The 13,354-nt window shown below is 28.5% G+C and overlaps 4 protein-coding genes across 4 annotated transcripts in view; 1 reads left to right on the top strand and 3 right to left on the bottom strand.

Moving 5' to 3' along the window:
• Window positions 1-3,183, top strand: part of LOC105620260 (neprilysin-1-like) — an 11,496-nt gene extending 8,313 nt beyond the window's left edge. Inside the window, exons 10-15 of the mRNA XM_012201765.1 lie at window positions 559-662; window positions 943-998; window positions 1,080-1,360; window positions 1,525-1,683; window positions 2,919-2,995; window positions 3,084-3,183. Of these exons, the coding sequence (XP_012057155.1) occupies window positions 559-662; window positions 943-998; window positions 1,080-1,360; window positions 1,525-1,683; window positions 2,919-2,995; window positions 3,084-3,183 (777 nt within the window). The remainder of the gene's footprint in view (window positions 1-558; window positions 663-942; window positions 999-1,079; window positions 1,361-1,524; window positions 1,684-2,918; window positions 2,996-3,083) is intronic.
• A 2,308-nt stretch (window positions 3,184-5,491) lies between these two features.
• On the bottom strand, window positions 5,492-7,035 carry LOC105620259 (glutathione S-transferase omega-1-like). Its single transcript, XM_012201764.1, has 6 exons — window positions 7,011-7,035; window positions 6,683-6,840; window positions 6,397-6,561; window positions 6,188-6,320; window positions 5,915-6,030; window positions 5,492-5,614 (listed from the first exon to the last, which is right to left on the bottom strand). The coding sequence occupies exons 1-6, from the start codon at window positions 7,033-7,035 to the stop codon at window positions 5,492-5,494; spliced, it is 720 nt and encodes a 239-aa protein (XP_012057154.1).
• Window positions 7,036-7,727: 692 nt separating this feature from the next.
• On the bottom strand, window positions 7,728-9,270 carry LOC105620258 (pyrimidodiazepine synthase-like). The gene is made up of 6 exons (XM_012201763.1): window positions 9,246-9,270; window positions 8,911-9,068; window positions 8,647-8,811; window positions 8,440-8,572; window positions 8,164-8,285; window positions 7,728-7,850 (listed from the first exon to the last, which is right to left on the bottom strand). Exons 1-6 carry the CDS (start codon window positions 9,268-9,270, stop codon window positions 7,728-7,730), a joined length of 726 nt encoding a protein of 241 aa, XP_012057153.1.
• A 1,722-nt stretch (window positions 9,271-10,992) lies between these two features.
• The window catches only part of LOC105620257 (mediator of RNA polymerase II transcription subunit 23), a 7,179-nt gene continuing 4,817 nt past the window's right edge, over window positions 10,993-13,354 (bottom strand). Inside the window, exons 7-11 of the mRNA XM_012201761.1 lie at window positions 12,785-13,024; window positions 12,258-12,417; window positions 11,793-12,080; window positions 11,343-11,549; window positions 10,993-11,131 (exon numbers count right to left, since the gene is read on the bottom strand). Of these exons, the coding sequence (XP_012057151.1) occupies window positions 10,993-11,131; window positions 11,343-11,549; window positions 11,793-12,080; window positions 12,258-12,417; window positions 12,785-13,024 (1,034 nt within the window). The remainder of the gene's footprint in view (window positions 11,132-11,342; window positions 11,550-11,792; window positions 12,081-12,257; window positions 12,418-12,784; window positions 13,025-13,354) is intronic.

Raw genomic sequence — 13,354 nt, 5'->3', positions numbered from 1 at the left:
TACGTTACGTTACGTACGTTACGTACGTACGTACGTACTACGTACTTACGTACTACGTACGTACGTACGTACGTACGTACGTACGTACGTACGTACGTACTCTCTCTCTCTCTCTCTCTCTCTCTCTCTCTCTCTCTCTCTCTCTCTCTCTCTCTCTCTCTCTCTCTCTCTCTGTGGTGAAAAAAAATTCTCATATCTCATAATATTTTTAAGATCATAATATTTCTATCATATTTTCAAATTTATGGAGATTTTTAAAAAATACTTTAAATTTTCTTAGGTTTTATAAGTTTCCTTCAGAAATTATTTTAAAAATGTGACAAATTTTCTAAAAAATTATAAAAATTATATGAAAAATTCTAAGAAAAATTTTCACCAGGAATATACAGATACATAAATATTGAACGCGATTAAAACAGAAGAAACAGATTCTTCTCTTTCATAAAGTAAAAAGGATCTAATTTATAAAATGAATCTAATTTATAATGAAGAGATGACTTTGAAATTGTCTCTACTTTCTTCCTTTTATCAATATTTTTAAATAGCGTTGTCTCGTAGGTCGTAATCGACTCGGATGATTTTATTACCACCGTCCTGAACAGGTTCCATCAGCTCCAAAGATCAAAAGATCTTAGCCCATTACGAAAAAACGCGATAATGAGGTGAGAAAAATTTCTATTAGCCCTTTAACTAGAAATTCATGAATCATTAAATAGAAATAAAAGCTTAACTAATATATCAAACAGTCCTATCTCTCTTTTTTGTCATTTCTTCTGTTTTGTTTTTTACAATCTTATATTATATTTTTGTGTGTTTATAAATTTTGTATTATAAATTTATCACAGTATTTAATCAATTTAGATCTTTAATATATAAAGAAGAAAAGAAAATCACTTTATTTCCTTTGAAATCCTTCTAAATTATAGATTATTATACTTTTAGGAATCACTACCCTTACTCCGTGCATGCCTATTACGAATCCTCCACAAACACCATCGGTAAGTACTATTATACATATGCAAGCAAAACTGACATCGAGTAATTTGAATAAATTAAGTTATTCTTGTTAAAAACGATAGAAATCCCATTGGCGATGATGACATCCTGGGCATGGTCGTGGGACGGTGGGCCAGCTTTTGCGGTACACGCTACATTAGGATCGGTCATCGCTCACGAGATTCTCCATGCTTTCGATTTTCACCGCCGTAAACTGGAGTTGGATCAGAACATTGACGAGTGGCTTCACGTCACGGCAGATTCCTGGAAACGATTGGAGACCAAGATAGAATGCGTCGCGCGACTTTACGCCAGGAGCTTTTGGCGGAAAGTTCAGTCGTATGGGAACGACGTTGCTGTAGAAGTAAGTTCGAGATGAACTTTGAGATGAAACTTAAGACACCAGTGAGAAATGATTGAAATTATTAATTCGATGTCGAATCGATATCGCTGAGAATGCTTATGAATCTCTCGAATTAATGAGAGCAGGAACATTTCTCTTTTTTCACTCTTAATTTTGTCGCACAGTTTGATTGGAACATGACAAAAAACGAGAATGTCGCGAATATTGGTGCTCTGCAAATTGCCCACAAGACTTGGCACATTTTGACAAATGGGAAGGATCGGAGCCTTCCCAGATTGGAGGGACTTCGACCGAGTCAGCTTTTCTTCATAAGTGCCGCACAGGTAACTCCCTTTCTTTCCTTCAAATATTTCTTTTTCGATTTTCTCATTAGTCTATAATTTTGCAACTAATCTCATATAAAAATCATTACATACACATACAGTGCATAGTCTTTAATTAATAAAAAAGTATAAAAGTCAATGCTACTTTGGTGAAAATTTTTCTCAGAATTTTTCATATAATTTTTCAGAATTTCTCTATTTCATAATTTCATAACTTTCTCAAATTTTTTATACGAATTTATTGGAACATTTCTCAGAAAATTTACATTATTTTTCAGAGTTTTTCATATATATTAATTATGAAATATCGTAAGATTTTGTAAGTATAATTTCTGATGAAATGTTATTAAATTAAAAAAAATTTTTAAATACTTTTGAGATAAAAATTTCAGAATATTTCAGAATCGAGTTACTCGCCTCAGTGCGATTGACTTGTGATCTGTGGATCCGAGTTTGATCTCATCTGCGCGAAATATATGCGATTCTTTGCGTTCGCTGTTCGGATTCGACGTTAAACTGTAGGTCCTCTCGATTGACAAATTCTAAGGAGTAAAAATGCAAACTACATAAGCAAACTACAAATGCAAAAACATAAGCGAGTTTCTATTCCCCGAAGAGCCTCTCTAAAGCTAAATTTGATACTGCAGTGACCCAATAATGAGGAAAATAGGGAAATGTACAAAGACAATATTTCAGAATTCACTTGTATGAAAAATTCTGAGGAAAGGTGTAAACTTTCTAAGTATTTCTGAAAAATGTTCCAATTCGTAAAATTAAATAAAAATTACTTTTTAATTTAATAGAATTTACCTTGATTAAGACTGTAGCATCTGAGTTTTAGTTTTTTATTTGATACATTAGTTTTTTTCGAGGAGTACAATAATTTTTGACAAAGAATTAAAGTTGCTATTACTTGGGTTAGAATAAAAAGATCTTCAATAAAGAATATCCTTGAAGAAAAACTATTATTAGTTTTAATTGGATATTTAAGTTTATTATTATTTACATGTATAATATATAATATATGTGTAATATTTCTATTTATTATATTTCTATTTATTTTTATTCTTTACATTAATAAAATTTATTATATCACTAATATAAGTATACTTTTGTCGACGTGATAAAAGAATTAATGTATTCAAAGATAATTAAGAGATTATCCATTATCTTTTTGTTTTCTTTTTATATTAACTTCGTGTTAAAGTATTGTATTGATATCATTATGTTTTTAGGTATATTGTGTTAATACAACTCTCGAGGCCTATGTCTTCTCCGTTGAATTCGACTATCATGCTTCTCATCGTGAAAGGTACTGACATTTTTCTGAATTGTGCAAAATTTCACTCAATCATAATAAAGTATAGTGATTGATTACACGCATGATGATTGATTTCCAGAGTCAACAGTGTAATGATGAATTCTCAGGCATTCGTAGAAGCATTTCGCTGTCCACTCGGAACAAAAATGAATCCCCCGAATAAATGCACTGTTTGGTGATAGTAACACGTTGATCGATATACGAAATATATATCGATTGTATAGCAGACTGTTCTTATATATATACTTCGCTTTATTTTATTTCACAATTACAATATCGTAAGATCACTTCGGGATCACATTTCGCAGCAAGAATTAATGCTACAGGGATAGACATTTGCCCCTCTTTATGAAAACTAGACTATAATAACACTTAATTCATAAAAATCTTGCAATTGCAATATAATGCAGTTTAATATTACAATTTTCTTTTCTTTGAAAAAAGTATCAGCTTAATTCTAGAATTATTAGATAATTCTTATTGATCTTACACTTGAAAAATTCCCTTCTTGAATTCTTGCCTTATAAATTAGATTTAAGATAAAAAAAAATAAAGTGTGTTCTGGCACTCGTTCGTTTTTTGAGGCTGTGGAGAAAAATATAGTACAAGTAAATTCTAAAATAAAATAAAATAAAATAAAATATATTGTTATTGATTTAATTCACAACAATATTAATAAAAATTATTTTTGAAAAGATAAAAAATTGAAATAATTAAAAAATTATATTATTCAGTGGGCTTAAGTTTTATCTTAAAAGTGTGATGTTAACTGTTAATGGATTAAGCCCCTTTTGGGTTTTCAAAATTGCTAATAAGCTTCAGAATATAAATCTGTTCAAAGATAATCGTTGCTTTTTTATTAGGATAAGAAGGAAATGCGTGGTACATAGCTTTTTATTTTTTGTAGTTCCTGTAAAATTGATAAAAAAAATTATTAAAATTAGATTTTAAAAAATTGTTATCCGCCCGTGAATGCTGTGAAAAAATTTGTTAATGACATAACAAATTGTAGCCAATTGTGTCGATTTGAAGCGACTATAGTGATGACTTGTGAGGTATTGCAATTACAACGAATTGTAAGATCTATACTAATTTATATTTATAATAAATTATAACGAATTGTAATAAGTAAAATAAAGAGCGCATAAACAAATAGATCAATGGTCTACGATAATGACGTTAGCAACAAAAATTGGATTTACATATAATAAGCAACTATACGTAATGCAATAAATTATTAATAGTAATACGATATGTTGCTCGATTGCTATTAATAAAATATTAACAAAATATTACATATTGTTGTTATGGTGCTGGAAAATATAATATATAAAAATAACATATGTGATAGGAATAAAATCTGTGATATATGTATATCAAATATCTTTGAATTTCTGGCAAATTCATTTTTGTTGGTAATGCCATCGATATAGCAAAAATAAGTTTGTACGTTGAAAATATCTTTAGGCACTCTATATTTTGGTTGAATGAAACTGCAGAGAGGAAATATGTCATATATGATTGTTCGCTCTTGAATTGTTCATGTTTGTCGCAAAAAGTAAAACAGTTTGTACTAGATCTATTAAACGTGTTTTAACTGAAAACATTTGATTGATGAGATGATATTCCATTCCATAATCTTTTAATTTTTTTTCTTAAATAAGACAGTAAATTTTAATAAAATAAGTACCTATACTTAATAATAAGTAAAGAATAGGCAAACAATGTATTTGTTATTTAATTTAGAAATTCGATTCTTATATATTACTTCTATATATTCAAATATAAATATGTATATTTTAACCGTTCGGAATTTTTAAGATGATATTGTATAAAAACAAAATACGAAAACAAAAATTATCACAATAAATTATCACAAAAATTAAAGAATTGCATAAGAAAATGAGTATTTTGTGTTACTAAAAAATTAATAACAAGAGATTAACACATTATATAAATGTTGATTTACTTTATAATAACAATAATTGCAACAATTATAATATACAGCTATATATTCAGTTAGTGCCCTGTTAAAATGCAGAATAATTATGCTTAATATTATACTTAATTACACATTTAATGTTAGAATGCTTACATTTAATGTCAAAATACAGGCCATTTGTTATATAGACTTATTTTGTACTACATAAATAAATTGTACTATAAATAAATGAAAACTTAAAATATTACATTACAATAGTGCAATTATATGGCACAATGTTAAAAAAAATTAAAATATGTATTAAATTTAACAGATAAAAAATAAATAAAAAATTAACACATATAAAAATGTCACATAAAAATATAAAAAATATAATATAAAAAAATATCACACAAAAAATTTAACACATACAACATAAAAAAATTAATACATGTGAGTCAAATATCACATACTATTAATGTTAATACTGATGTTAATATGTTGATTTATGCCAAACTATTTGATATTCATCTTTGCAGCATTTTGTTATAGTATTGCAAATTCGTTTAAAGATTGTCATAATCAACATTTCTTGTTTTTACAGCTTCTACGAATTTTGCAAATTTTTCATACGAGCCTCTATGTTTTAGAATGAATGACTGATCTTTCATTCCATCTACCCATTCCATCTGAAACAAAATGCAAAATGGACGCAATGAATCAATAATTATTTTTCTTGAATATGAATGATAAGAAAATCCACTACAAATTCAAATACAATTTCTGTAGATAAACAAGAAAATATTATATTTAATATTATATTTAATATTTTCATTCTTATTATTTTCATTTTGTTATAAATATACAATGTTAATAAATTTAAATGGGTGTTGAGAAAAAATTGCTAAATGAATAAATCTTCAAAATTTTCATAACTGAGTTGACAAATTTGAAAATACTGTTACTGGATGTACTATTTTTTTGCTTACAATACGAGGAAATCTCTCCTTGTCAAGACTTGCACGCTGTTTGTAAAGTATAGTCAGAGCTTTTGCACGCTCAAACCAAGGCCATATTAGAACGTCTAACATATTTGGATTACTCCCTAAAACAAAAGATAATTCTTATAACAATAAAGATTATATTTGCTTATTATTCAGTCAATAAGTGATTATGACTTATTAATAATATTAATAATATTAATAATATTAATAAGATACATAAAAAGAGAAAAAGAAAATATACAATGGATTTGTACAAACCTCCGAAAAAGGTTGTCTTGCGTACATTAAGCTCGTCTTCAAATTCTTGTAAATCATCCGTTACCTCAGTGAGAATTTCTTCAAACTGTCTCTTGTCTTTGTCAAATATGCAATTTGCAAAAGTATCCATAATCTGTAAAGAATACGCAATTATTAAAACATTATATCTAGGACAGAAAAAGATCAGATCTCAACGTCGTTACAAATACCTTAGAGAAGTGATCTAACAACTCTAAATCACGACTCTTTGTCTCGTCGTTGTATAGAGGAGGTTCAGGGTACTTCTCATCTATATAGTTTGCTACTGCGACAGAATCTGTTATTATTGTACCATCTGAATCTATGTAAATTGGTACTTTGCCATCCGGATGAATCTAAAAAAATATTTTCGTACATAAGAATACATCCAAACTTGTCGACACTTGTCATTCCTTCAAAAATTCGTTAGATTCGGATCACATTGAGTTATCTCTGTGAAAATAATTCGATGCATACTTCGAGAAACCACTGCGGTTTGCTCTGCAAATTGATATTGACAATGTCGTGTGGGACCTGCTTCAGACTCAGCACGAGACGTATTCTATGAGCGAAGGGACAATACACCATGCTATAGAGCCGCGCCTGACCTTCCACTTCCGCTGGCTTCTCGGAACCTAAAACAAAAATTCAATTTTCTCTTCAGAAAAAACTAAACATAATGCGAGTCTCTAACAATGACTAAACGATACACATGATTTTGATCATGTACTATCGAGTTTCTATAAACATATACCATTGTAAAGGAACTTCCTTTCAGTAAAGATTCGACTGTCACATTACTTACCATCTGCCAGATGTAAGGAACTCATTTGAATAATCCGTTCACAGATGAACGGTCTTGTATGCGGATCGTTAAGGTGACTGCGGCGTGGATTATCCTCAATGACAGGGAATGACAAGTGTTGAAAATTTTATTGGACGATAACGTCTCACCTGGCGCCATCTCCCACGCCCACACATACAGGTGTATAGAAGGATGTCGGTGATTATTGATAAAAAAGACAATATGTGGATAATATAAAATTTATTTTCTTACTCGGGTACATATTTGAGATATTACAATCCAAGAAATTCATTTTTGTAAAAAACTAAAATCTATAAACTGAAATAATAAACCTAAAATTTGCTATCAATCTTTTAATATAAGTTTAATTTATTTTAGTTTTTCTAGTTGATTGAATCCCAATCCAATCTCATTTTCAAGTCATTGTATATACATACTACTCTAAGTATAAAAGTGAAATGCAAATATCTCAAATGATAAAGCATCTAATATATATTTTGCAAAACAGCATAAAATGTATTGAAGACTGTGTGGTTTATTTATACATTTACTATAAATATATTCATATATTATATATATTCATATATTCATATATTTGTATTTGATTCTATTGAAATATAAAAACTTAATAAAATGTTATCAACATATTATTTTAAACATATTATTTTAAATTATGTAAACTTATTTATAGAAACAAGTTAATAACTTCAAATCACGTTAAATATTATCATAATCAACATTGTTCGCTCTTCGAGCTTCTAAGAATTTTGCTAATTTTTTATACGAGCTCCTGTATTTTAGAACAAACGGTTGGATTTTCATTCCCTCTACCCATTTCACCTGAAAGAAAATAGACGATGATTAATAAATTATTAATTTTTTTGAATGTAAATGATAAAATCCATTGCAAACTCAAATATAATATTACGTGCTACATATAAATATAAAATAAAAGAGAATTATTTTTACAAATGATATTTATACAATATTAAACATTACACACACACACACACACACACACACACACACACACACACACACCTACACGCGCGCAAAAATTTATACATACATATATATATATATATATAAATGATATATATGTATAAATGATAAATTTAAAGAATGCTGTTATTACACATTTTTTATTGTTTACCATATGGGGAAATTTCTTCTTATATCTAACAACACTTGCATACTGTTTGTGAAGTAGAGTTAAAGCCTTTCCAACATCAAACCAAGACCACATTAGAATGTCTAACATACCCGGATTGCTTCCTAAAATAAAAAAATACAATTTTATGTCGATAAATGTACTTATTTCAGTCAAGAACAAACGAAAAAATAATTTTTTAACAATGTTTGAAGAAAGGATGTATAAAGAGAAAAAGAGAAAAGTAGAAAAAAATGGGAAGAATAGATTTTTACAAACCTCCGAAAAAAATTGTCTTGCGTACATCAAGCTCTTCTTCATATTTTTGTAAGTTATCCATTATCTCGGCGAGAATCTCTTCGAATTGTCTCTTATCCTTCTCATATACAATATTCGTAATAATATCTACAATCTGTAAAAACATGACACAATTATTAAAGGATCATTTCTAAGAAAGAGGAGAAATCTCGACGTCGTTATGAGTACTTTAGATAAATCATCTATCAGTTCCAAATCACGACTTTTTGTTTCTTCATTGTACAGAGGAGGCTTAGGATATTTCTCATCCAGATAGTTCGCCACTGTGACAGATTCCGTTACTACTGTACCATCTGAATCTACATAAACCGGTACCTTGCCAACTGGATTAATCTAAAAAAAATTTCCGTACATGCAAGTAATAAAATCCGCATCAAAAACTTTTTCGATTTTAACATAATGTTATTGTTTTAAAAATGATTCAATGCGTACTTGGAGAAACCACTGCGGCTTTTTCTGTAAATTGATATTGACAATATCGTATGGAATCTGCTTCAGACTGAGCACATGATGTATTCTCATAACAAAAGGGCAAAACACCATGCTGTATAGACGCGCCCGATCTTTCACTTCCGCTGGTTTCTCGGAACCTAAAATAAAAAGTTTTCTTAAAGAAGAATTAATATAATATGGTCTCCATCGATGACACTGTGCGATGTACATATTATAGACATTCTATTGAATTTCCATAAGCACCATTTACCTTTTGTAAAGCCTTCCTTTTATAGCACAGATGCTTAATAGACTTAATTGATCATATTACTCACCGTCTGCTAAATGTAAGGAATTCATCTGGATAATTCTTCTTCTGGATTTTTATGTAAGATTCTTTAAGATATTGCACAAATGCCAAATTTTAAACTAAGACTGTATCTGTACTATCAGCTATCATTTATATATATATATTTATATATATATATATATACATATTTATTTTTATCATTTATCAACGCATATGTAGCAATGCTTGCGATAATAAGCATTTTTTTAGAGTAAGCCTTCGTAGTAAATGTGTGCTTGGGATAAAAATGAAGATAATAGCACTGATAATATATTTTCCGATAGCACTGCTACATATATACGGGAATACCGACAATTACTAATAAAAGGAGCAGCACGCAATTATGGAATTTTAAACTTTATTTTCTTATTTGAATATGCTCTCAAGATATCAAAGTATAAGAAATATTATTTTCATGTAAAAAATAAAAAAAGGAAGTTTACATTTTTTACGTCTATTGTCTATTTATACGCCTATTTAATTAATAATTGTGCACTTCGGAACAACTAGACTAGCATCCGTTCCGAGCAGGGAATGGAAAGTTACTTTTTAAAAGTAAAGTACTTACATTTACTCGAATAGAAAAAGTAACAAGTTACCGATACTAGTTACCGATTTTTTAAAATAATCGTTACAATTATCGTTATTTGAGAAAGTAACTTTTCATTAATTTCGTTATTTTTATTACTTTTTTAAAATTGACGACCACCTATTATAGCGGACAGGCCTAGAGGCTTTTTAATCTCAAGCACTATAAATGGTTTTAAATATAAATGGTTTGTGTCCAATCTAGAGATGTAAACAACAGAAAAATCCTAAAATTTTAGGGTAAAAAACTCGGAAAATAATGATTTTTTTTTTTCGGCTTTGATAGTTTTTTATTCGGATATTTTCTTGTATTTCATGATTTCGACGCTCTACTATTATTCCAGAATTTAATTTTGCACTTGTCCGTAAGATTTCTGTGTAAAAATAGTTACAAAAGTTAAAATATATAGTATATAATGATTAATATCGTATAATGCCGGTGGGTATAAATATATCTTTCCTTTTATTATTTGAATGATATTTTACACTATACTTCAATTTAAAAAATTAAGTAAGTATTTTATATAATTATTAATATAAATAATACTTTACTAGACTAATGGACTGTTTTTGCTGTATATCATGATTGAATAATACATTTTCTAAATTTAAATTAGTGAGATAATGTTCATCGAATTTCTAATTACTCTTGAATTAATATTATATTGGAATGTTGTCTCAAAATAATTAAAATACAATATAAAATAACTAAAATATAGAGTACAATTATAATTAATATGCAACAAAACAATGTCTATTATGCTTATAAAGTATTATCTGTATTAATAACATCACTCATTTAGCTTTTAAATATAAAATATCTGTCGTTCAAAAAATTACATTGAAATAACTATATGTTTTTTCATGAATTCTATGTAATTTCGTCAAAAATACCGTTATTTTTTACATCTCTAGTCCAATCGTACAGTGTCCAATCGTGTGCAAAATAATGATAAAAGTAAAATTTGTTACCGTTATCAAAAAAAATGTAACTGCGTTACCGTTACAATTATCAAAGAAAAAAAGTAACGCAGTTATCGATAAGCTTACCAAAAAAATAATTTGTACAAGTAACGAGTTACTTCCATTCCCTGATTCCAAGAAGCTAAATTACACGTCATGTAGTATGTCTGAGTAGTTATGTCTTAGGATGTATGGATCTCGTCAATGTTTATGTGAGCGATAAAACGTAATCTCATCTGCAACGCCGGCCTTAGTCTTCGTATAATACATTCCACCTCATTTTTAGTCATATCACCGACAAACATGTACTTGATATGATATCTGTCACTATTATTAAGGAAAATATAAAAGGATTCATAAAACGATAAACACAGCATTAAAAAATAAGATACTCTCAAATTAATTTCTATAGGCTATTCGAATTTGTATCTTTGTATTTAACGTTTAATCTTCTGGCGATAGATTAAAAATAAAATAATTTTAAAAAGTTGTTTCCAAATTAAAAAAAAGCTTAGTCGTATATAAAGGATACAATAAATCGCAAATTGAATCCATGTAATTCAACGTAGTTTGAGTGTGATCAACTCGTTCCAGCATTTCGTATAGACAGACTGCGAGTTCGACCACACAGTGCGGTCGCTCCGCATTAAACCTCGCCAAAGTAGGACCGATTAGATGACAGGCGTATATTAACTGTTCCTCGCTGCTTACAACTGGCTGAAGTTTCTCCTTGATAAACCTATAAAGGTTAATTATTTATTATTAATTTATAACAAAATAAGACAAAATAAATATTAAATATAATAAAATTTCTATTTTTAAATGTCAATTTTGCTTCAATTTTCTTTTATGATATACAAAATTGTATTGTATATATTATACTAATTGTATTATATATTGTACTATATATTATAATTTATATTATTTACAAATATATATTTATAATTAGAACTTTATAATTACATTTATAATTACAACTTACTGAGGCATCGTTGTAATTTGTCCTACACCTGCATGATGCCACACGGAATGCGCCAGTGCAAGCATGTAGCTATACTTGTTTTCTAATAGGCTATTATGCGTAATATTGAAGTTAAACATTTGAAATGGGGTTAAGTTATTGTATTGCCAATTGACTAAGCCGGGACTGCTGATAGTTTCCAATAAACGTTTGTGCAATGCTGACCAATAACATTCAGGTAACGCTGCCAGTAATAAACCAACACAATTTATCCATAAATGTATTTCGTCTGATGGTACAACAGTATATCTGTTTGGGGCAGACAATAAAATTATATACAATTAAAATTATACAATTAAAGACAATTAAAGACAATTAAAATTATATAAAATTATATAGACAGTTTTTATTGTATTGTTCTAGAACGGTAAAATTGTGCTTCCTGCACATGCAAATTTTAAGATTTTAATTAAAGAAAAATGATACCCTTTAGCGACAACGTCCAGTAGGAAGTTAGCTACTGCATCTGGAGCAACTGGAAGAGCCATGAGTTCGACGCAAGTCACATATAATGCATGCGCTGCTGGATTTGGGAATTCGTTGAATCTCCAATCGGTAGCAGGAAAGTGAGCCGTGCCAGACATTGCTTTAATATACACACACGACTATTAAATTAATAAAATTAATAATTTCTGATATAATTCGTGCATTGCCTTTTATTTAAAAAAAAATTTCAAAATCCATCAAAAAATTTGTGAACGTAAAAATAAATATAGAGTAAAAAATTTAGCATTTTTTTATTATATATTTTAATTTTTAATAAATATATTGTAACTAAACAGAGTTTATTGTTCGTTTAACTTTATTCAAAGTTCTGATTTATTTTCACTCAAAAGAAGTTTTAAGATTATATATAATAAAATAATGATTTGTACATTCTAATTTATAGAAACACAATTGTAATAGCAAAGTAAATATATGAATCGTCATATAATAAAATTTTGATTGCTTACTTTCTACAATCCTTTGGACCAGTCGAATGTAATAATCCAACTCTGGTACCCACGAGACTGCATCGTCATTAAAGCGTGTCATATACATTTGATAAGCCTCGGAAAGAGCCCATCCTGGCGCTCTGATTTCTCGTAATGATCCCAAAACAGCGGACACTAATCGACGTTTTAACAACGGACGATCTCGCAACTTCTTTTCGTAATAATGTAATGTATTATAAAGGTACGTAACAGGTCGATCTGAAAATTATAATTGTTCAATCAAACAAGATTTAATCACTTTGTCAAAAAAAATCTACTTTCTCTTTAGGTGCATTTTTATTGAACAAAAAGAGAATATGTTTCAACGCTAAATTTTAAGAATTAATTTGCGTATCTATTTTTATATCATTTTGTATGTAATTAATGATGGATTCATATTCAAAGTCTCGGATTCGATTCCATTTCATCTTATATATGTTTTAATTAATAAGAGTTGGAGAATTAAAAATTTCTTTATAAAAAAATATAAGTATTGCGTAATAATAAAATAGTAACTTATTTCAGAAATATATATATATATATACTGAG

Source organism: Atta cephalotes, assembly GCF_000143395.1.
Source record: "Atta cephalotes unplaced genomic scaffold scaffold00025, whole genome shotgun sequence".
In the NCBI taxonomy this organism is placed as follows: Eukaryota; Metazoa; Arthropoda; class Insecta; order Hymenoptera; family Formicidae; genus Atta; species Atta cephalotes.
Note: the sequence above shows the minus strand (reverse complement) of the source record. Positions and strands in the feature narration are given on the sequence as shown.

Excerpts from the sequence above, each read along its gene's own strand:
- LOC105620259 (XM_012201764.1), bottom strand. The coding sequence starts at position 7,035 with ATGAGTTCCTTACATCTGGCAGATG. Across the intron at positions 6,841-7,010 it reads TTCCTTACATCTGGCAGATG|GTTCCGAGAAGCCAGCGGAA; the intron begins GTAAGTAATGTG and ends TTTTTGTTTTAG. Across the intron at positions 6,321-6,396 it reads TGTTAGATCACTTCTCTAAG|ATTATGGATACTTTTGCAAA; the intron begins GTATTTGTAACG and ends TATTCTTTACAG.
- LOC105620258 (XM_012201763.1), bottom strand. The coding sequence starts at position 9,270 with ATGAATTCCTTACATTTAGCAGACG. Across the intron at positions 9,069-9,245 it reads TTCCTTACATTTAGCAGACG|GTTCCGAGAAACCAGCGGAA; the intron begins GTGAGTAATATG and ends TTTTTATTTTAG. Across the intron at positions 8,286-8,439 it reads CAAGACAATTTTTTTCGGAG|GAAGCAATCCGGGTATGTTA; the intron begins GTTTGTAAAAAT and ends TTTTTATTTTAG.